Below are 24134 nucleotides of genomic sequence, written 5' to 3' on the forward strand. Positions count from 1 at the left end.
TGCTGGCTGAAGGCCAGGTATGCAGCTAGGACCCCTCTGGGTTGCACAAGGTCAGAAACACAGCATGGAAGAATCACCATCCTCGCCTTTTGTAAGAAGTTTGCTTTTCTTCACCAGGATTTCAGTTAGTGGAAAGGACACTGGGTTTAAAGTTGATAGTTCTGAGTTCAAATCCTAACCTTGTTTCCTTCTACCTGCGTAAAGTTTCCAAGTCTGGAAAACAAGATGGCTGGACCAAATGATCTCTTGACACTTTCCCTCTTAATTCTGTGATTTCCTCATCCTACTATAAAGGGAAACTGAGGCACAGAACCTTCCTTGTGGTAAACCAGCTAATTAAACTGGGTGTCCTGACTTGGATCTGCCCTTTATCTACTGGAAGAGATGCAAACAAAATGATTGCTTCTCCAAGATCGCCCAGAGTGTGGCTCAGTGTTAGTGAATGAGCCAAGGGGCCAGCTGTGCTCCAGGGAGCTGATCCGTGCCTCTGGAAAGACATCTGCTCCGGTGGCCCCTCTGCCCTTCATCTAGTCTCTGTGTATCTTAGTATTCACTGCAATTTGAGAAATAAAATGGGAGCCCCCATATGGCCTATTAGAAATCAATGTCCCCAATAGATTGGTAGAGCCTGCCAGAGGTTGTGCTGATAGCTTCTAATCAACCAGTATTGAATAAGCGCCTGCAAGGCTTGTTGCACTCAGTGACCGCTACTCCTTAATTCCTGGTGATTTTTGTGGGGACAAATGATACTATCAGGAGGAACATAGAAATCATTGCTGAGAATTACCAGATTTGGAGCTAAAACCAGAGACAATGATGGCTTTTTTTCATCCCTATTGTTAATTGAAGGACGGTGGTTCAGATTAGGAAGGCCAACTTGGAAAGTGAACAGCAAGCTAAGAAGATGGTGACTGAGGATAGAAATTAGATTTCTGGATCACAGTCAGTTAAAAATACAGGAACCATAAGTATTTGACCTAGGATGGAGGATACTTAGCAATGGTCTGTCAAAGCAGTTGTCAGGAGACTTACTAATCTGGTCAAGAGAATTTTTAATGGAAAAGGGGAGAGAGAGAGAAAATTACCCACATATTATCTGCCAAGCCTGGTACCAGAGACAGGGGCAGGTATAATGTAGGAAGAACTGTAAAAGAAGAGGGCCAGTAATTCATGGTAGGGACACTATCCAAGAAGAGTACCAGCAATACCTGAGTAGCCTTGGGCAAGTCACGTCCCTTCCCTGGGTTTCATTTTCCTTATGTGTAAAGTGAGAAGGTTGGACTAGATGACCCCTGTGGGCTTTTCTAGCTCTAGATCTAAGAACCTATGATAACATGGTCTAGTTTGCCTGATTCATTTCTGGTGCTGACAGGCAAATGCACAAATGCATAGGGAACTGGGTGAATTAGAGATCCCAATGCAAGGAGGCAAAGTTACTTATGGGCATCATTGTGTCTTGTTGGGGAGGGACTCAACTGGAATATGGCTCTGGATGGAAATGCCTTATCACAAAGCAATAGACCAGATAAAAGGGACAGGGAAGGGGCAGCTAGGTGGTGCAGTGAATAGAGCACCGGCCCTGGAGTCAGGAGGACCTGAGTTCAAATCGGGCCTCAGACAATTGACACTTACTAGCTGTGTGACCTTGAGCAAGTCACTTAAACCCCATTGCCTTCCCCCCTCCAAAAAAGAAAAAAATTAGAGCCATAAAAAAGGGACAGGGAAATAATAGCATTGGAGATGAGGAAAGTCCAAGAACCATAGCAAAGAATATTTGGGGGAGAAACAGAAACTATATTGCTAAGGGAATATGCTACAGAATGTCTGAACAGAAAGAGAAATTAGATGAAGAACTTGGGGAACAGATCAGAAACCTGGAAGGAGGGGTGACAGAGGACTTCAATTATCTAGGTATCCTTTGGAGCTTTCTCCTAAAGCCAAGTCAAGAAGCTTAGAAATTCTTGACTTGCCTAGATTTGCTTGTGTTTTTTTAAAAAAAAAATAGAGAAGTGCCAAGAACCGTTATTCTGAATATAGTTCTTATCATTAAGAAGGAAGTAGCTCCTGGAGTGGAAATGATAGGAACTTTGGGGGAAAGTGACAATTCCATTAGGAGAGAAGAGAAGAAAGCAGTCTGGTTTTGGGAGAGCAGGTTTCAAAGGGCTCAGGGAAGGGGTAGGTAGGATCCAATGGCTTAATAATCTGCAGAAGTTAGCCTAAAAGGGATAGGGAGCTCTCTTGACTTCTTTCCTCTTTCCTTTTTCCCTCCCTTGGGGAATCTATTAAACTATACTGAATGGCCCCAGGATTTAAGAAAACAAGCTGACAAATACTATTAATGAAAGGTAAATTCAGCAGCAGGTTAAGAAGGTTGACAAGACAACCTCTAATGGTTATCAGAATACTAACTTACATTTCTTCAAGTGCTTTGAAGTTAATGAAACATCTTTCTCACAACAACCCTGTGAGATGGAGAATGCAAGTATTCTCATTTCTTAGGGTAAGGAAAATGAGGTTCATAGAGGGGAGGTTAACTTGCCTAAGATTACACAACTAATAATTATCTGGGCTGGGATTTGAACCCAGGTGCCCTGACTCCAAGCCCATCATTATTTCCACTATTCCATGTTAATTCCCATTCTTGTCAAGATCCAGATGGCTGCTCATCAGCACCCAGATTCCAACCCTACCACTCTTCACATCCACATCCATTTTAAAGCAGTAACTACAGTGAATCCAGTAAACATAGGGATCTCCTAGATGTGTATTCCAACCAAAACTGAATGGAGTGCCCTTTCCTGCTAGCTATCACTCTCTTTAAGCTGAAGGAGTTAAATACGCCCTCCTCACATTCTGAGAGAGAATAAACCTTTCTCTTGGAGTCATGGTCTTTTCAGAAAGCCATTTGCACTGACTCTTTGAGGATCTGGCAATTGCGTTCCATTTTTTTCAATTATCAAAAAATTATTGTCCCTTCCCACATTCACTCCCACCATGGGGAGAAGGGAGGGACAAAAAAGCAAAACCATTGTAACAAATCTGCATAGTCAAGCAAAAAAAATTCTCTCATTGTTTATGTCCAAAAATATATGTCCAGTTCTGTGTGTTGAGTTCCTTATTTCCCTCTCAGGATGTGGTCAGTATGCTTCATGATCATTCTTCTGCAATTTTGATTAGTCATTGCACTGATCACAGTTTTTAAGTCTTTTAAAGTCATTTTTCTTTACACTGCTGTTGTTATTATATAATGTGCTTTCCTAGTTTTGCTCACTCTGAATCAGTTCATATAAGTCTTCTCATGTTTCTCTGAAATTATCACTTCTAATGGTATAATAATATTCTATTACATTCATATGCCATATTTTTTTGGTCATTTCCCAATAGGTTAGTGTCTAGGTTTTTGCCATTATAAAAATAGTTAACAATATTTTTTTATTCAAATGGATTCTCTTCTTTCTCTGATCTCTTTGGGGTAGGGTAGTCATGATATCATTGGGTCAAAGGGAGTGCACAGTTTAGTGATTTGGGGGGGCATCGTTCCAGATTGATTTCCAGAGTAGCCAACAGCTCTACCAACAGTGAGTGCATTAATATACCTATTTTCCTTCAATCTCTCCAACATTTGTCATTTGTCATTTTTGTCATCTTTACTACTCTTGTGGGTGTAAAGTAGAACCTCAGAGTCACTTTAACTTTCACTTCTCTAATTCTTAGTGATTTGGAACAATTTTTATATGGCTATTAATAGCTTGGATTTCTTCCTTTAAGAAATTCCTGTTCATATCTTTTGACTTTATCAAATGGGGAATGGCTTTTATTCTTTTAAATCTGAACCATCCCACTGTTCTTGAATCGTAAAACTAAAGACCACAGAAGGATCTCAGACAGTTTTCCAATACAGCTCCCTGGTCTCAGAAAGGAAAAACACTTAACAGGTGATTGTCTAGCTTATTTTAAAAGGTTTCCATAGAAGGCAGGAAGCAAAGAAGTCCAACCCCCTCTCTTTTCTGTGCCAGTGTTTAGTCATGCTGGTAGTCAAAAGTGCTTTCTCATGTCCATTTAAGACTCTCTCAATGTAACAAGCCCATTTATTCCTCTTTATAAGCTTTTTTTTGTTTTTATTTTTTAAATTCATCTTTATTTTTATTTTCAAGTTCTCTCAATTCCTCCATCCTTTCCTTTCCCATTGAGAGGACAAGAAAAAGAAAACTGGTTACAGATATGTATAGTCAAGAAAAACAAATTCCTATATTAGCCATGTCCAAAAAGAAAGAAAGAAAATCTACACTCTGAGTCCATCACCTATCTGGAGGCACAGTGCCTGGCATACAAGGTGCTTACTAAATGTTTATTGATTAATTGGATAGCATATTTTATGAATCCTTTGGATTGTAGTTGGTCATTTGTATTGATCAGAGTTTCTAAGTCTTTCAACATTATCTTTACAATATTGTGTTAATGTATCCATTTTTCTCCTAGGTCTGCTCACTTCACTTTGCATCTGATCATATAAGTCTTCTCAAGTTTCCCTAAAACTATGCCCATCATTTCTTACAACATAATAGTATTCTACCACATTTGCATATCATAACTTCTTAAGCCATTCCCAAATTGATGAAAGCCCATTTGCTCTTATCCAGGGCTCTATGGAGACAGAGGATGGGTGTTTGGGGTTATAGCCATGAAAGATGCAGTAAGTTATAGTGGACAGCAGAGCCAGGAAGACTTAGGTTCAAATCTTGCCTAATATACTTACTCATTAAGCAACTCTGGGTCTCAGTTAAAATGAGAGGGTTAGAATCAACCTGTAATCAATCAGTGAGTATTTATTAAGCACCTACTATGTGCCAAGCACTGTGTGAAGTGTTGGGAACACAACTCCAAAGAATGAAACAACCCCTGATCTGAAGGAGCTTTCCTTCTAATGGGGGAAAACCCCATATACACACACAATATATACAGCACAAATATAAAAATTATAATAAAAATTATTTAAAGAAAAGTATAAATTACTTAACTATAAATAAAGAAATTAAATATAAAGAATTTTGGGAAGGAGGGCACTATTAGTTGGGAGATAAAGAAAATCTTCATGCATAAGATAATAATAACTAGAATTTATATAGTACTTTAATGTTTTCAAAGCATTTTACAAATATTTTCTCATTTTATCCTCACAGCCCTAAGAGGCAAGTGTTGCTATTGTCTCTATTTTACAGATTTTTCAGATGAGGAATCTGAGGAAGATAGAGGTTAAGTGACTTGCCAAGGGTCACATGGCTGGTAAGTATCTGAGGCTGGATTTGAACTTGGGTCTTCCTAACTTCAAGTTCAGCCTTCAGCTCAGTCTTAAAGGAAAAGAGGAACTCTTTGAAGTGGAGGTAGGGAAAGAATCCATCCCAGGCAGGTAGAACCTCTAAGATCCCTTCCAGTTCTCTCAGAATCCTTCAAGTACCTAAAGATAGACTATGTTTTCCTTTAGCTTTCTTTTCCTCAGGTTGAATAACCTCATATCCTTTCTCCTGTCCATATAGAATCTATTTTCATTTCTTATCACTTTGTTCTTCTCTCTTAACCTTCTCCAGTTTCTTTATTTAAAAAAAAAGTGGTACTCTACATATTTTTGTACACAGACTGTATACAGTGCTCTAACAAAGTTCTGACTAGTGACAAAGTATAGTAGAAGCATTAATTCCTCATTCTTGAGTCCTTGGAGAGGGGATCTGGAAGGACAATGATCCAAGAATATTACCCATTTTATTCAGTGTTGCCTTTTAAGAACTTCAGTTTTTGTGACTTCTAGGACATTTCAGTCATTTCAAATCATCATCCTTGAAAAGGACAGAAGAGAATTCATTTTGCCCATCCCAGCATTCACGATAGGAAACCTGACAGTGTGGTAGGTTGGGAGATTCTGGAACAATGATGTAAAAGAAGATTGTGAATGGTGGCCATGCTGAGCCTCTGTAGGGTAGTTTGTTTGAGATGGAGATGTGCTGGAGGGATGTTTTGTACAGAGCAGTTAGAACCATTGGAATCACGTTTATTTTACAGCTAACTTCTTAGTCATGTCTGAGAGCCAGAGTAGAGTCAATTGCCACTAGAAATGTCAGAGACCATGAGATCAGATACACCTCTTTTGGCATGGACCCAGGGACAACTTTTTTTTTGGTCTGAGTGTCTTGTTATCTGCAATTTCAACTCTCTGGCCAAAGCTATCCTCATATTCAGAACATTTATAAGTTTTCTTAGCTGTTTGAAGTCTCTGGTGCCTTAGGAGCTTGGAGTTGAGGCTGGGGTTTTATGATACTGAGTATACTAATAGGGTTTCTTCCCAGTGTAGCTTCTCTGATGTTTGATGAAATCTAACCAATGAATGAACCTTATCTCTCAGGCAGACATGTACTGTCGGTTCTGCTATAATGCAATATATTCATTCTTAAAAATAACCATACTATGCAAACTTGTGTAATAAAAGCCACAGGGCCATGGGGAAAATGGGGTTGGGGTACAACACTAAAAGAATTTCATCAGTGACATAAAAGGACCGGAAGTTATTTAAAATGTTGGCACGGTTTTTATACGTCAAGTGGTTAAGAAATACACAAATACTGCAATAGATAATGGTGGGCTCCTCAGCCTTGGGTTACTGCTAATCCTGTACTCCATTTTCCATAGGGGCCAGAGTTGAGTGGCTGTAATACCTGGGTTTGGACCAGCCCTTCTCTTCCCACAGTTCTGCATCAGAAGAAATGCGATAAATATGGGACTTTACCTTGACAAAGATATGAAGTTTTCATGCAGAAGTGGGCTTTCAAAGGGTTGCATCTTGTGAAGTGGTGGAAGGGGATTTATCTGAAACTGGACTAGAAGCTGTAACGCCAGATGTGGATGGGTGTGGCTCACTGTCCTCTAGGTGTCTCTTCTGTACGAGCTTAAAATATATATCCAATTTCTGCTGCTTGGCTAGCCTCCTCCTTTCATACAGCAGCTGCCTGTATGGCTCGAGATTGGTGCGGATGCCATGAACCACTATTCTGCTGCGTTCAGCATTATAGTCATTATCTTCGAGCCACTGCAGTTGCTTTTCGATAACACTTAAAACACCTGATAACTGTGATGTATCAAGCTGTCGTGGTGTAGCCTTCTGGCTTTCGTTATCATCATCGTCCTCTTCTTCATCTTCTGCCTCCACTTGGCCATCAGCAAGTTGTTGTAAGCCTTCTGTGGTCACATCATTCGAGTGAGGCTCCAGAAGCTCTTCTATATCTTCATCTTCGACCTCCTCAAATCCAACTTGTTTTGCTAGATCAACACAGCTTGCTTTGATTTTTTTAAATTGCTTTGAAGGTTCAAATTCTTTAAAATCACGAATCAAGTTAGGGAGCATTTTCTTCCACGCACGATGCAAACACTCTTTGGTGATGTCATTCCAGGCTTCAACAATTATATCAATGGCCATTTTGATGTTAACTCTCTTCCAAAATTCTATAGCATTTTCTGCGTTCTCACCTCCCGTAGCTGCAATCAACATCTTAAATGTTCTTTTTAGATAATAAGCCTTAAACAGGGCAATCACACCTTGATCCAAGGGCTGTATAAGAGAAGTGGTTTCTTGAGGCAAAAAGACGAATTTGACTTTCGGATTGAGTTCAGCTACTGTCGGGGGATGGCTTGGTGCATTGTCGATAATTATCAGAATTTTAAAAGCCAAGTTCTTTTTCTTGCAATAATACTCTATGACAGGGAAGAATTCAGCAAAAATATCAATGCAGATTTGGGCAGTCATCCGCCCTTTCTTGCTATATCTATAATGAACACCAAGGCTGGCTTTAACAATGCCTTTCAAGGCTCGTGGGTTGTCAGAGCGATAAACCACCACTGGCTTTAGCTTCAGGTCTCCACTGGCGTTGGCCCCGAACATCACAGTTAAACGGTCTTTTGAAGCCTTACATCCTAGTGCGTGTTTTTCCGCCTTTGAGTTGTAGGTCCTACGAAGCATGCGTTTATAATAGATAAATGTTTCGTCAAAATTGAAAATCTGATCCAACGTATAGCCTTCTTCTTTAATTAATTTCTGTATCACTGCTGGAAATTCTTTGGCTGTCTTTTGCTCTGCACTAGAGGCTTCACTAGACAGCTGAAGGTTTTGGAAATTGTAGCGGTGTTTGAAACCACTGAACCAGCCACAGCTAGCCCTAAAAGGAGCCACTTCTGCAGGATTTGGCGATTTCCGCTTAAGGTCTGCATATATAGAAAGCGCTTTCCCTTTGATTGTGAGAAAGGTTGTTCTCGATTTTTTCCCTTCGATCCATATGCTCAACAATCTTTCCATTTCTGCGATTTCTTTAGGTCTTATTCTTACTGACTTTGCAGAGATAGTAGTTATTCCAGTCATGGACGTTTCCTTTATCCTCACAGCGTTGTCTCTGATGGCCCGCAATGTAGATTCCTTTATGCCTGTAGCTCTGGCGATATCACATGTTCTTTCATTTCTTTCAAAACGCTTTATAATTTCAAGCTTCTCCTCAATGCTGAAAGTTTTTCTTTTGCATCCATGGCTTGATGGTTTTGAGCCAGGACGCTTAGACATGATTGGGATGTAGAATGAGTGTTTTTTTTAAATATATATATATGTATAGAAAAGTTCACAAATGAAAAAATATATAGCAAAACACAACCTTATAGGCTCACACACGGTGAACTGAAGTAGCTGGTAGATACTTAAGCTGTTTGTTTTGTTCCTCCACGGCTCACTTCAGCTGCAGTTTTCTGCATTCTAGCTGTTTCTTGTGGATGAAATTGCGCATAAGCAAACTAAAATTAGCATTATGCTCAAACTGTTGCCTAACATGTGGATCATATTGGAACCATTTTCAAAACAAGATTTATAGCAGAACTGACTGTATATGGTTTTTCTCCAGTGTGGGTCCTTTGACATTTAATAAGTGTTGTATGGTGAATAAAGATTTTCCCACGCTGGGGACATTTATAGGGTATCTCTCCTGTGTGGGTAAGGAGGGATGATTTCACATTGAACTGATCTCCACACTCAGTGCAAGATAAAAAGTAGGGTTTCTCTCCCACTTTGGAATTTTTGATGTTGGAGTTCTCACTAAAGGTTCTCCCACTCTCAGGGATTTTATAGGTTTTGGGTTTTTCCCCCCTTCTTGGCAGGGATTCTAAGATGTTGACTGTACAAGTAGCTGTAAATGAACCCTTTTTCACAATCCACACACTTGCAGCATTCTCTCCTGAATGGATTTTGGGATACTTTTTAGGATTGGAATGCTGACTGAAGATTTCCCACATTCACCAAAGATAGAGGCTTTCTTAAAACTTGGTCTAGTTTTAGGGCAGATTACAATGAGGTTCCCCAGATCCCTTATCTTGGGGATGGATTTTTTTCTGCCTGCTCCCTAAGACTTTCCCCTGCTGCTTTTCTGAAGTACACTGACTCACATGGGTACTTCCAGTAATCCAGGAACTGTCTTCTCCTCTTAGGACCTTCCTGTGCACATCCCTTGAGAGTACTCATACATGAGACATTTCAGCTGATAACCCTCCTCATTTTTCTCCAGTCTTCAGCTGGAATAAAGAGATGAATGAAATTGAAACATGTAAATTCATGAATGCCACCAAATAATTACTGAGACAGGAAACATACCCACAAAAAATTAATCACATCTCCTTTTCAGAACCTGGTAAAGTACAGAACCTTCCCAGATTGATCAATATGAATGCCAGGAAAAGTGATGTATTTAGAGTCTGAGGACTAGAATTGAATTTTGACTCTACTTTTTACCACTGCTGTGACTTTGGAAAAGTTCCTTAACTTCTCTGAACCTCAGTTTCCTCATCTGCAAATGAAGGAGGGTAGATTAGATGGTTTCTAAAATTTTTTACAGCTATAAATCTATGGTCATATGATCAGAAGAAAGTTACTAGTTTCCCTAGACCTGCTCAGTCTAGACCTGGAACTCTCAAGGACACTTAAAATGTTTTTAACCAAAAAAACCTTTTTAATCAGTGTGACTTCTACCCCCCGCCCCTATTTCTATCACTACATACTAACATAACTAGCTCTCTCTCTCCCCCAACCTCCTCCTTAGTAGTTCTTTCTTGTAACAAATATGTATAGTCAGGAGAAACCAAATCTTCATAATGGTCACATTAGAGAATGTATATATCCTTCTGTACCAATAGTCCATCAATTCTTTGTGCAAAGACGTTGTACATTTCTTCCTCAGTCTTTTGAAGTAATGACTGGTCACTTTTTGGATAGAGTTCTGATTGCTTTCAAAGTTGTTTTTCCTTACACCATTTTTATAGTCATTGTATAAATTGTTCTCCTGGTTCCGCTCATTTCATTCATGCATGTCTTTCCCTGTTTCTCTGAATCCACCATAGCCATCATTTCCTATGGCATACCAAAATCCCATTAAGTTCATCTGCACCATAATTTATTCAGTCATTCTTCAATTGATGAACACCTATTTCATTTCCGGTTTTTTATTACGATGAAAAGTGCTGTGATTAATATTCTTTAAAATTTTTTTTTAGTGTTTTGTTTTTCCCCATGTAATTAATATCCTTAGACATATCCACCTCTGTCATCAACCTCCTTGGGGTACATAGTTTACAGCATTATTGTAGGCCAAAGGGTATATACAGACAGTTTAGTGGCTTTGGGGATATAGTTGCAAAGTGTATTCCAGGATAGTTGAAACAATTTATAGCTCCATTTGTCGCTGGAATTCTTTCCCTTTCTCTCCTTACATCTTCCTTGGATTCCTTCAAGTTTCAGCTAAAATTCTGCCTTTTGCAAGAAATTTTTCTTAATCACCCCTGAATTCTACTGTCTTCTCCCTGAGATTACCTCCAATTCATCCTGCATATATCTTGCTTGTACATCGTGGTTTGCATATTGTCTCCTCCATCAGATTATGGTCTCCCTGAGGGCAAGGACTGTCTTTTATATTCCCAGAACTTAGCACAGGGCCTGGCATACGGTACAATCTCAACGTGTTTATTGATTTGTCTCGACAGTACATTAGTGTCTTCCTACAGTCTCTCCAATAGTTGCCATTTCCCTTCTTTTATCAGCTTTGACTATCTGATGGATGTGAGGTGGAACTTCCTTGTCGCTTTGATGTGTATTTCTCTTATTCTTTGTGACTGAATTGTTTTCATGTGATTGTTGATAGCTTGGATTTCCTCCTTGAGAATTGCCTGTTCAGAGCCTTTGACCACGTTATCTATCAGGAGATGGCTCTCTGAGCCCTTTTCCTGGTCTTTATTCAAGGATGAAGTCATCCTCCCTATTTCTTACCTCAGACAGACATTCAACCTTGGATGGTCTATGGCATGAATGTTTCAACACTGAGTTTTTTCTTTCTTTCATGTTTGTGTCCTGCTGTTTGCATGTTGTGTCCGTAGCAAGCTTATCTCCCTCAGTTAATAAACCTACAGGGGGCTGGGTCTGTCGGTTGGTCTGTCTGTCTGTCTATATAGCTATCCCCTATGTATGTATGTATGTATGTATGTATGTATGTATGTATGTAGTATGTGTCATCTATTCTTTCTCTCATCTTTTTTTTTGTACATTATGGGCATTTAGGCAATTGATTATAGAACTGATGACTATTAGCATCAGATCAAGAACATATAAGCATAGATCTAGTTCTGGATGGAACTATAGAGGTCATCTGGTTCAACTCTTCATTTTACAGATGAGGAAATGGAGGCCCAGAGAGGGGCAAGGATTTGCGAATGTCACACAGGTGTGATCTTTGATAATGCTGAGAATTGCCTCTCATGATTCTCTAACTAGAGCATGCAACTTATTTCTTATTGATCGTAGAGAGGTATACATTTGGCCCCTTAGACTGTAAGCTCCTTAAGGGTAAGGATTGTCTTTTGCTTCTTTCTGTATCCCCAGTGCTTAGCACAGTGCCTGGAATATAGTAGGTGCATAATAAATGCCCTTAAGGAGAGTACACTCTAACAGAAGAGACAACATGTACATATAAGACATATATAGAGTCAATGAAAGCAATCTGAAAAGAGAAGGCATTAGCATCTGGGAAAGGCTTCCTGCAGAAGGTGAGCTTTGAGCTGAGTCTTGAAGGAATCCAGGGAAACCAAGGGGCAGAGGTGATGGGGGAGAGTATTCCAGGCAGGAGGGACAGCCAGTGCAAAGGCGTGGAGAGTGGAGAGGGAATGTCATGTTTGAGAACTCCCCGTAGACCCATGTAACTGGATAGCAAAATGTGCAGGGAGGAGTAACATATAAAAAGACTGGAAAGGTAGGAATGGGTCAACTTATGAAGAGTTTTGAGTGTCAAATAGACCATTTTATATTTGATCCTAGAGGTGATATGGAGCCTGCTGCTCATTGATTACGGGGATGATGTAATTATATTTATGCTTTTAAAAAATCACCTCGGCAGCTGAATAGAGGATGGATTATAGTGGGAAGGATATTTGGCAGGGAGACCAATCTGAAGGCAATTGTAGTAGCTGGTTGAGAAGTAATGAAGGCCTGAATTAGTGTTGCAGCTACACGAGGGGAGAGAAGAGGATGTGAAAGAGAGAGATGTTGGGAAGGTAGAAAGAAGATTGACAATGTATTGTATGTGGGATCAGAGTGAGGAATCAAGAATCATGCCAAAGTTGCCACCCTAGGTAAGTGGAAAGATGGTGACACCCTTAACATTAATAATAGAAAAGAGAAGAGTTTGAAGGAAAGATAATGAGCTCTGTTTTGCATATGTTTAGTTTGAGATGATTGTAGGAATCCTGTTCGAGCAGTCTATGAGGCAGATGGAGATGTATGACTGGAGCTCAGCAGAAAGACTAGGGCTAGATGTACAGACTGGGAATCATCTACATAGAGATGATGATTAAACCCAGGGGAGCTGACAAGACCATGTACCAAAATAACTTAGAATAAAAAGAGAAGGGGGACTGTGACAGGACCTTAGGTGATGCCCATGCTTAATGGATGTTCGATGAATGGAGAAACTTTAAATGCTTCTTATATCCTTATATAGTGTGACCTGTAGTCATTGTACCTTCCTAGCTGCCCATCTCAGAAAGTCTTAGTTTATCAGCACCCTTCCTAAAATGTGGTACTGAGAATTGAATGCTATAGGACAGGATGCTCCCCTGCTCCCTCCTTCCCCTGCAATAGGTCTGAATTATGCCATCCCCATAGGTACAGAAGAGACTAATTTTCCTTAAGTTTAATGGGAAAGTTTATGAATGAGAGGATCTTTGCAATAATTGGTCTAGGCTGGGGGTGGGGAACCCGCTGCCTTGACGCCACATGTGGCCTTCTAGGTCCTTGGATGCAGCCTGTTGACTGAGTCCAAGTTTTACAGAACAAATTCTTTTATTAAGGGGATTTGTTCTGTGAAGTTTAGATTCAGTCAAAGAGCTGCACTTGAGGACCTAGAGGGCCACATGTGGGGTTCCTCACCCCTGGCCTAGACCATAGAGACTCTGAGGTGATAGTGTATGGCAACAGATGGAAACAAGACCCAGAAGGGAATACTCAGGAATTTACTAGGACTCACCTGGTCTCCCAAGTTCTGTTCCAGCTGGGGAGTCCCTTGGGATCTTTTGTTTTTTTGGCACCTTCCAAATTCCATGTTCCTTTGCCTTTCTCCATCTGAGTGATGAAGTCTGGTTTGGAAAGAGAGATATCTACAAATGGAAGCAATAAACTATTAAAAATAAGAACAGTACTACTCTGGAAGGCAATTTGGAATTATGCAAGTGGCTAAAATGTCCATAATCTTTGGCCCAGAGATTCCACTGCTAGGCATATACTCTAAGGAGATCAATGACAAAAAGAAAAGCTGTGTAGACACCAAAATATTTTTAGCAACACTTTTTTGTGGTAGCAAAGTACTGAAAACAAAGTAGATGCCCATTGATTGTGGAATGACTAAACCAATTGTGGTACATGAATATAATGGAACATTAGTATGCCATAAAAATGATGGATGTGATAAATGCAGGAAAGCATAGACTGACATGAACCGAGACAAAGTAAGGTAAGCAGACAAAGGAAAACAACACATACAATGACAACAGTAATGGAGATAGAAAGAACCACAACCACAAAATTGAACTGAATATTGAGAAATTCATTTGAATTTTGAAGTGGCAATGAATATTGAAAAATTCATTTAAAATTTTAAATGGCAATGAACTTTGGAAAATTCATTTGAATTTTTAACTAAAGATGAAGTTTTGGTTGAAAATCAATGTTAAGAAACTATAAGGAACAGTCTTGGCCCCAAAGAAGAAATATGAGAAGAGACCTTCTTCTGCTTCTTTGTAAAGGGGGAAGATAATCCCTGGGTGGGGGATATTGCCTGCGATGTCAGTTTGTATTGCTATTTGGTGATTTTGCTGAATTTTCTCTTTTCTTCTTCCTATTTTTTTTAAAAAGTCTTTGTTATAAGGGGTGGTTCTTTGCTATCACAGGAACAAGCTGCCTTTGTCAGGTATATCCCCTAGGTCTGGGGCTCTCAACCTTTTTTTGTGGGTCGAGGACCCTTTGGAAGTCAGAGTCTGTGGACCCTCAGTCAGTCACTCAATAAGCATTTTTTTTACCACCACAACAGGCCAGTCACTATGATAAATGCTGAGAATGCAAAAAAGGCAAAAGACACTCCCTGCCCTCAAGGTACTCAGTCTATTGGTAGAGGCAACAAGCAAACAAATAGGTACAAACAAACTACACATAGAATAAACAGGAGGGAAGACACTAGAATTAAAAGGTGTTGGGAAAGGCTTCTTATGGAAGGTGGAATTTTAGTTGGGACTTGATGGAAAGCAGGGAAACCAGGAGGTAGAAATAAGGATGGAGAGCATTCCAGGCATGGAAGACAGCCAGAGAAAATGCCCAGGGTAGAGAGATGGAGTGTCTTGTTTCAAAAAGAGCAAGGAGGCCAGGGACACTTGATAGAAGAGAATTGTTGAGACATGTAACTTGTAAGACCAGAAAGGTGGTGGTGGGGCAGGGGCGAGGTTATGAAGGGCTCTATATGACAAAAAAATGATTTTGTAAGTCACTGGGAGCCACTGGAGTTTATTGAATAGGGAATGGCATAGACCGATCTGTGCTTTCAGAAAATCACTTTAGGAGCATGGCTTGGAGTGGGAAGAGACCCGAGACACCCAGACTCACTAGCAGACTAGAGCAACTGTCCAGGTATGAATAATGTTTTAAAGTGCATAGAACAGCACATGTAATATTGCAAACAAAATCAATTATATTGAAATACAGTGATCAAAATTTTTTTAGAAAACAAGTTTATTGTTCTAAGGTTTGGAACTCTTGCCCTGGAGACTGGTTTTTTTTCTTTCCAAGGAGCTATTTTTGTAATTCTGTAGTCATCACCAGGTAGACAGCAAGGTCTCCTCAAGCATTTCCTCCTCAAGCGTCAATCAATTAACAAGTATCTATTAAACACCTATTAATATTATAGGCCAGGGACACTGCCAGTGTTGGGGGAATACAAGAACAGAAACCAAAACAATCCCCACTTGCAATAAGCTTGTATATTTAAGAGGAATGTAAGAGAACATACTGGACGAAACCATCTGATTAGGCTTTTTCTAGAGAAATATATAGTAGTTTTATGAGAATAAAAATGTGAATATTAATTAAATGCTGATTAGCTACATTTACATCTAAAGTATAAGACGAAAAAATTTTAAAGAAATAAAATATGAGGTCATGGATAGATACCTCCCTCCTCTTTAATCACAACAATCCTCTTTACTTCATTCTTTGCTTAACTTAGTCTGCTCCTGGGCTTGCCCTTCAAAGCTAAGCAGTAGCTAGCTGCCTTTGAGATGAACTAGAAATCAGCAAATCATCATCAGATGCTTGTTCAGTTAAATAAGTTTCTCCTTGAAGTTCTAGCCGTGGTTCCAGGCTCTGGACACATTCTGGCAACATTTCATTTTAAATTTGCCTCTTCAGCTTGTTCTGTTCCGGGCTTCAAAACTTTAAGGAGCAAGATTCTTCTGTCGCTTTGTTTCCCCCCTCCAAAAAAGGCATCTGCCTTCTGGTGCTATTTCTGATTATCCATCCATAAAACTCAGAGATCTACTCCCTGACTAGGCTTCTAAATTGTTTCTTTAGCTTTGATCTTTCTTCTTTCCATCCAGGACAGAAAACATAGGAGAAAAAAAACATCTATTTTAAGTCTCATTCTCTCTGGTCTGTTATGGTTTCTTATAGTTAGGATGGTAATGGGTGACCGCTGCACAATCACTTATTGATTATCTGTTGAAGCTTCTCAACAAAGTTAAAACACACACACACACACACACACACACACACACTCCCATGTTCACAGATGCTAATTACTCATTAACTCATCTTTGCAGGTGCTGCAATTTTATAAGTTGTTTGGAACCCTCTGCTTAAAGGGGTTTCATAGGATCCCCCCAACTTTTCTTCCTTAATGCCTTCAAACATTTGAGTATAACAGAACAGTTCCCTAAACATCATTTTACAGCAGTTTTCTCATAGACCATCTTAAGAAATTGCTCCCTTAGGAGAAAAGAAAGACTCATTTCTAGGAAATTATCTGATGAGTAAGAAGGTACAGACCCAGTGGAAACCAGCCTCATCCCTGGACTAATTTTGGTGTTTGAGTCAGGTTGGAGAATGTAGATCTTATAAAGGACTGGGCTGGGGGAAGGGAGACCAGAGCTCTTATGTTAGAGGAAAGGTAAAAATTGAGTTCCATTACCAGAGGAAGATACCACCTCACCCAAACACAGCAGATTTTACTAATTCTCCTGCATAACATCCCTGTAGAGTTTTCTTTAAATAGTGATCCGCTGTTGCCATAACTTCCAGAAGAGGTACACAGCTACATCCTCAGATATTAGCATCATCAGGAACAGTGGGCCCTGTGCCTAAGGAAGGGCAGAGAAAAAGAAAGCAGTAATTGAATCCAGGTCAGGGGAGCGCAGGGGAACCAGGAAAGAAGAGAGAGAAAAGGCTGAGATGAGAAAGAAGAAAGGAATGATCTATAAGGAGACAATATGGGGAAGGGGATGTGGATAGCAACATGTTGTGTGTAGAGGGAACCTACCAGATTAGGAGTCAAAGGATCTGGCTTCAGCTCCTGACACAATTTGCTTAGGAAACATTTATTGAGAACCTGCTATGTGCAAGACAATAAGACTAGATGATATTTAATGACTCTTTAGTTGATGTCAGGGTTTTTTGGCTTTTTTTAGTGTCCAGATAGAAAGGGCCATGTAACCAGGGCCAATCTTTTATATTTTGCGTAGGGCTTTTGACAACTCAATATGCTGTCATCTTTACATTTTGATTTTGCCTTTCCAACGACTGTAAAAGAACATGGTTCCCATTTTATAGATGGGAAGACTGAGGCATAGAGAAATTAAGTGGCTTCCTCAAGGTTATGCCTGTTAGTGGGAACACTACCCAGGCATCCTAATCCAGAATCAATAAGACTTCAGTACTTTTGAGAGAGAAACTGTATGGTGTCATAAAAAGTGTGTTCCATGAAGTATCAGTTCGTGGTTGTTTGTTGTTCTGTTGTGTCTCTTAATGACCCCATTTGGGGTTTTCTTGGCAAAAAAAGTTTGCCATTTCCATCTCCAGCTCATTTTACAGATGAGGAAACTGAGGCAAACAGGGTAAAGTGACTTGCCCAGGGTCACACAGCTAGTAAGTATCTGGGGCTAGTTTTGAATTCAGGTCTTCCTGACCCCAGGCCCAGAGCTCTATCCACTGCAGCACCACGTAGCAGCCCCTGTCAGATAATTCAGGTTCAAATACTAGCTCTGATGCTTATTAGCTATATGGCTTTGGGCAAATGACTTCTTTCTGAGTCTCAAGTTTTCTAATTATAAAATGAAGGGGTTGAACCTTTAATGATTTCTCAGGTTCATTCCAGTTCTGACCACCTTGAACATTCTATTTTCTATGTTCCAAGGCAACAGTTTTTTTTTTTTTGTTGTCATAGATTCCTTCAGCAATCTGTAAAAGCCTGTGGAACCCCTTCTAAGAACCATGCTTCTAAAATAACTAAAGAAAATGTCCAATTTCAGTTATAGGTTAGTGAAAATCAAGATGTATTTTTTCTTCCTAACCATGTTCACAGACTCCAGAAACCAGGGTGTATAGAACCCCAGTACTAATGTCTCTTCCAACTCTGTTATTTTATGCCCTAAAGCTTCTTTTAGTTCTAACATTTTATTTTTTTAAAGTCCCGCCTGGCTCTGATATTCTATGGTTTATTTTCTAACGTTCCTCCCTAGCTTTGACATTTTGTGTTCTATGTTCTAAGGTCTGACATTCTATGATCCAGGCCCCCTTTCATGTGAATTTATTAATAGGATCTATTTTTGCATGTTGTGGTACAAGGAGCAAAGCCCGGCCCTAGGAGTCCAGAGGCCTGGTTTCCACTCTGGCATGAATTAGTTGTGTGAACTTAGGCAAATCCCTGAACAATGAGGGGGTTATAGCGGATGGCTAGCCAGGGCCCCACTGATATATGATCCGAATGGCACGCCCACCATTGCCTTCTGTGGTCCTCCTGCACAAGGACTCGCCTCTAACACTGTTCTCTGCATAGCCTTCCTCCTCCGCCCCTTGTCCCCAACTGCCTCAGTTCCCTATCTTTCTGCCATAGTCTCCACCTCCCCAGCTCAGAAGGCATTGCTTACCGAAAGAGGGTAATGTGTAAGGAGGTAGAAGGAAGGGAGTCGTCTGATTGTGAGCCCCAGGAAGGAGATGGAGTGGATGTAAAGCCCCAGCCTTGGAGCAAGACCCGCTGGCTGATGATGCTATCGGGATCAGGAGCTGGAAACAGGAAACGCTCTTCTGCATCCGGTTGCCTGGGTGGCCTCTCTGGGATCTGGGGAGCAGGAGGGGGGAGTGGGATGGCTGAGAGATTAACTCTGCAACTCCCAGCATTAAGACCAGAGACTGCAAACTCCTTCTGACAAACCCATGTTGTCCTTCCACTGATATTACTCTTCCTTCCGAGAAGCTAGGGAGGGGAGGAGGAGAGGAAGCAGGATCAGGTGCTGGGGGACCTGGGTTCTTAATCTCTTGAACAAATGATTTCCCCCTTCCTTGACATAAGTAATCCTTCTATGAAAAGAGGGGCTTGGGCAAAACGATCACCTTGGTTTTTCTCGCTTCCTTTCTGCAAAACTGAGCAATATATCAACAAAGTCTGACAGCGCATGCAATATGCCATCGTTACTGTCCTCCATTGATCCAATGAAGGGAACCACATGCATTTTCTCATTTCTTCTTTGGGGGAAAAATGCTTCTAGAAGCATTTATTAACTGCCTGATATATACCAGACACAGTGCTTGCTTGTTGACTGACTGACTTGTAAATGCTGGGGATACAGAGATAAAAAAAACTCTTCCCGCCTTCTAGGAGCTTACATTCTCTTGAGTTGGGGGGTGGAGAGGAAGCGTGGAGCAGTGCTTAAGGGAAGAAATCCAAGTTATCAATAACCGTATGAAGAAAAAAACCCCTCTGAATCACCAATAAAGTAGAGAAATGCAGATTAAAACATTTCTGAGGTTCTTCTACCCTTTGGTCTGGTGAAGTTGACAAAAGAGGAGAATGACAAATGCTGGCTGGGCTGTGGGGAAACTGACACATTAATGCTGGTTGGTAAAGCTGTGAACTGGACCAGCCCTTCTGGAAAGCAAGTGAAATGATAGTCAAAGGTTCTTAACCTGTGCATGTGACCCAGCAATATTACTACTAGCACTGTACAAAGAGATCAAAGAAATAGAAAGAGGTCCTGTATATTAACAGCTTAGTTATGGTGGCAAAAGCTAGAAATTGATAGGGTGTCCATCAATTGTGGAATAGATAAACAAATTATGTTACATGCATATAATGGAATGTTACTGTGCCATAAGAAATGATGAAGGGGATAGTTTCAGAGAAAAGTGGGAAGACTTATGTGAGCCAATTTATAGTATAACAAGAACCACCACAAAAGGTTTCAGAACTCTGAATCATAGTGGTTCCAGAGCACTGATGCCCACTGGCAGCCATCCCCTGACAGAAAGGTAAAGGACTAGCATACATTTTGAGGCATGGCCAACAGGGAGATTTGTTTTGTTTGGTACGAGGATATTCCTTTCTTTTCCTTTTACAGTTAGAGGAGGGAGAGAAAAGAAGTGCTTTTTAGTTTGGAAAAAAAAAGAACTGATTAAAAAAAAAAGCAATGAAAGTGTTGAATTTAAAGAATTTAAGGCCTTGATCTTCTTCTTACCCCATATGTAAATGGCTTCAAGTTCCAAGTACACAGACAGACAGGTCTCAAGTCATTTGTCTCTGGTCCCTCAATGTCCTCAAGGAATGAGGGCTTTGGACTAGGTCAGGGCTTCTTAAACTTCTTCCACTGGAGACACCTAATCAGCACTTCTTACACCAGGGTCGAGACCCACAGTTTAAGAAGCGCTGGATTAGATTACTTCTGAAGTCTCTCCCATCTCTAATTCTGAAGTAGGGAGTATACTATTTAGTATTCCTATTTTACAGATGAGAAAACTGAGACTCAGAGAGTTAAGTGACTTGCCCACAGTCATGCAGTTAAGTGTCAGAAGTAGGTTTTATAAATGTCTCATTTTAACCTTTTAGACTGTGATGACTTCTTTCCAAAGCACTTTCATGTACATTATCTCAGTATAGTTTTATGCAGAGAGCATAGGTCCTGGGCTAGAAAGCTAGCTTCCCATCCTCTGTAGCTAGGTTCTAGCTGGATGATCGCAGGAGACTTACTCAGTTGTCTTAGTCTTAGAGATAAGGCCCAGATTCCTGACCTGCAAGAGATGGTATGGTTTCCTACCCTGCATTATCAGCAAAGGTTCCCAGCTTGGGGTACTTGGCATATCTGATAAATAACTACTTTGGGATAAGGATGCAGACTTTCTGGACTGGAGGTTTCATTGGTCTGGGGAACTCCCCAATAAGGAACTGCCCTGTACAAATTCCAAGCAGCACAATCTTAGAGAGTGGAGCATTAGGAAATTAAGGGTTCCTCATCCAGGGTCACAGGGACAATATGTATCCGAGGAAGGACTTGAATCCAGTTCTCTGAGGCCAGCTCCCTATCCACTGGACTACCCTGCCTCTCAAGAACTACAACATACTATTGAAATATTCCAAAAGTAGGAGTTAGTGCGAAAAGTTTGTAGGTAGACTAGATTAAAAAACACTTTATGATACTAAATGTTGTTATATAAAAAAGTCCATTTTAGTTTCTATTTTATTTCTCATATATATGTACATGGAAAACAGTCGATGTTTTTAAAAGAAATCCCCACAGATGATGTCCACGGTGTTAGCTTGAATTGGATACAACCGAACAACAACAAAACCCAGTAAATGTTGCCTTGCTGTTGTGAAATTCAAGACGTATTGACATTTAAATTCTTATTAATTTAGTCTTTAACCTGTCAGGGCAGGAGTCTTTTATTTAAAATAAATACTTATTTTTAAAACAGAACTTTTTCCCATGTTGAATAGGGAGCACAGGATTTTTTTTTTTTGCTGAAATGCAAAGGGGAAAGGGACCCAAAAATATTAGGAACCCTCGGAAAAGAATTCTAAAGATGGAGTGCAGTTTGGGATCATAGCTGGAGGGGAAGTCAGAGGTCATCTGCTCTAATCTCCTCATATTACAGATGAGAAAACAGCCCCACAGAGCTGAAGGGACTTGTGCAAGGTTACGCTAGGTAAGCAGCAGAGGTAGAATTTGTTCTCTGATACCTGATCCAGCATTCCTGCCACTCTACCACAAGAAGCTTGGCTTTGAATCTTGTCTGTGTGACCCTGAGTTAGTTCCTTTCCATCTCTCAGCCTCAGTTTCCTCATCTGCAAAATGAGCCTGATCTCAAAATGAGCACCTATCTCACAGGACTGGTGGGAGGATTAAAGGAGATGATGTCAGAGATTTTGCCTCAGCTGTCTAAAGCATCACAGCATAAAACCCTCAGTGCTCACCTTGAAGATCCATTGGGAGAATAATACTTTTTGAAGAGATGAGGAAATGGCAAATTATCACAAGGCAAGCCGCATGAGGTGTTAGTCAGAATTTATTGTCCCTGTTTTGCACATGAGGAAACTTATTGACACATGGCTACCGAGTGCCAGAACCAGAATGATTTCCGAGGAGTCTGGGAAGACTTGTATGAACTGATGCAGAGTGAAATGAGTAGAACCAAGAGAATCATTTATACAGTAGCAACAGTATAAAGAAAAATAAATTTGAAAAGCTTAAGAACTCTGATTGATATAATAAGTAACCATAATTCCAAAGGACTAGTGATGAAACCTGCTAACCACCTCTTGACAGAGAGATGAAGATGTGTATTTTTGGACATAGCCAATGGGGGAAGTTTGTTTTTCTTGGCTATGAATATTTGGTACAATGGGTTTGCCTTCCCTTCCCCATCGTGGGGGTAGGAAGAGGAGGGATAGGGATAATAGCATTTCCCACCAACTACCCCAAATGAGAAGAGAACAGAAGATCAGAAGGAATCAAAGACAAGCAGAACTGCCTAGAAAGTTATTAATTGAATGCATTATGTGCTTAAGAAAAAAAGCAAATTGTATATAATCCTGCGTAACAGAGAATTGCAGTTTCACATACAATCCTTACTGTCTATTCCAAAATGTATATGGAAGTGCTAGTTTTATTTTGTTTTAGTTTTGTTTTAAAATTGGGAATAAAAGACAAAAGGGGGAAAACATCTATGTGTGCTCCATATACAAATATAGAAACAAGACACTCCCTACCCTCAAGGAGCTGACATTCTATTAGAGGAGTAGTGACCAGAGAAAAGTGACTTTTTGAGCTAATCCATCTCTTGAAATAGAACAGCAGAGAGAGGCACAGAAACAAAGGAAGAGAACTCTAACAGATTATAATAGATCTTAGGGCTGGAAGACAACTGATGGCAGAGAAGGCTAGTGACTTACCTAGGAGCACAGCATTATCAATAGCAAACTTCTGGTGTAAATCTGAAAGAAGCCATTTCCTGAATCTGGGCTTCATTTTCCCCATTTATAAAAGTGAAAGCCTTGAACTAGATGCTCTCTGAGGGTCCTTCCTACTCTATCTCTGAGTGGCATGACTCAAAGTCACATATCAAATTAAAGTGGCTAAGGCTTTCAGCCTAGGTCTCCCTATTTGAAAGCCAGTGCTTTTTCTGGTATTTTATAAAAACCAGTATTTGGATAGCACTTTAAGGTTTTCTTTTCTTTCTTTTTAGACACAACCAGGGTTAGGTGACACGCCCAGGGTCAAACAGCTAGTAAGTTTCTGACGGCAGATTTGAATTCAGGGCCTGTGCTCTATCCACTGTGCCACCTAGCTACCCCTCCCTTTAAGGTTTTCAAAGTGTTCTACATATATTATATCATTTGTTTTTCATACCAGTTCCAGAATGTATTATTCCCATTTTTACCAGTTGAGAAAGCAGGCTGAAAGAGGTTAAGATACTTTCCAGATGTTCCACAGTAAATGTGGGAGTCAGGATTAGTTCTAGGTTTTCTTCACTCCAGGTCCAACCCTCAGTGGTAGAGGCTTTGCCTCAAGGACGGCAGGAAGGGTTGAGGTCAATTACTCTGCCTGAGGACCCTCACTCGCTAACCTAATGGCACGAAGTGTGCTTGACATAATGGTAGATACACACTTAAAAAAAAAAGTTGATGATTTTTGGTCTGACATCACCTTGGGGGGCACAGTTCCTGTGACGTCGGCAGTGTCAGAAACCCCTCTGCCACTGAAAATGACGTCTGTTCTGACATTCATCATCCCACAAAATGCCCTTGGGCATCGAGAGGTGAAGTGACAGCGTAGGGTCACTCAGCCAGAAGGCATCCGAGGAGACACTTGAACGCAGATCTTTCTGACTCAGAAGCCAGCTCCTTACTCCTTACATCATCTCTGCCTCTCTCATTGTATTCATTTCCGTAGTAAGTATTCCCTAGTAAGTATCTGAGGCAATTTGAACTCAGGTCCTCCCGACTTCTGGGTCTGTGTTCTATCGACTGCGCCATCTAGCTGCTCCCCACTCT

General features: G+C 40.4%; 1 protein-coding gene across 3 annotated transcripts; it reads right to left on the reverse strand.

The window, feature by feature from the left end:
• Positions 1-6178: 6178 nt before the first annotated feature.
• On the reverse strand, positions 6179-18897 carry LOC118854405 (tigger transposable element-derived protein 1-like). 3 transcript variants are annotated; one of them, XM_036764766.1, is made up of 4 exons: positions 18739-18897; positions 16785-16953; positions 13581-13710; positions 6179-9588 (listed from the first exon to the last, which is right to left on the reverse strand). In XM_036764766.1, exon 4 carries the CDS (start codon positions 8591-8593, stop codon positions 6815-6817), a length of 1779 nt encoding a protein of 592 aa, XP_036620661.1. In that variant the 5' UTR covers positions 8594-9588; positions 13581-13710; positions 16785-16953; positions 18739-18897; the 3' UTR covers positions 6179-6814. The 3 variants fall into 3 exon arrangements, with proteins under 3 accessions (XP_036620661.1, XP_036620660.1, XP_036620659.1); XM_036764765.1 differs by having other exon boundaries at positions 16806-16953; positions 18739-18882; XM_036764764.1 differs by having other exon boundaries at positions 16801-16953; positions 18739-18882.
• Positions 18898-24134: the final 5237 nt, after the last annotated feature.

The sequence above is a fragment of the Trichosurus vulpecula genome, chromosome 6 (genome assembly GCF_011100635.1).
Source record: "Trichosurus vulpecula isolate mTriVul1 chromosome 6, mTriVul1.pri, whole genome shotgun sequence".
Lineage (NCBI taxonomy): Eukaryota > Metazoa > Chordata > Mammalia > Diprotodontia > Phalangeridae > Trichosurus > Trichosurus vulpecula.

Coding starts and splice junctions, on each gene's coding strand:
- LOC118854405 (XM_036764766.1), bottom strand. CDS start 8,593: ATGTCTAAGCGTCCTGGCTCAAAACCATCAAGCCATGGATGCAAAAGA.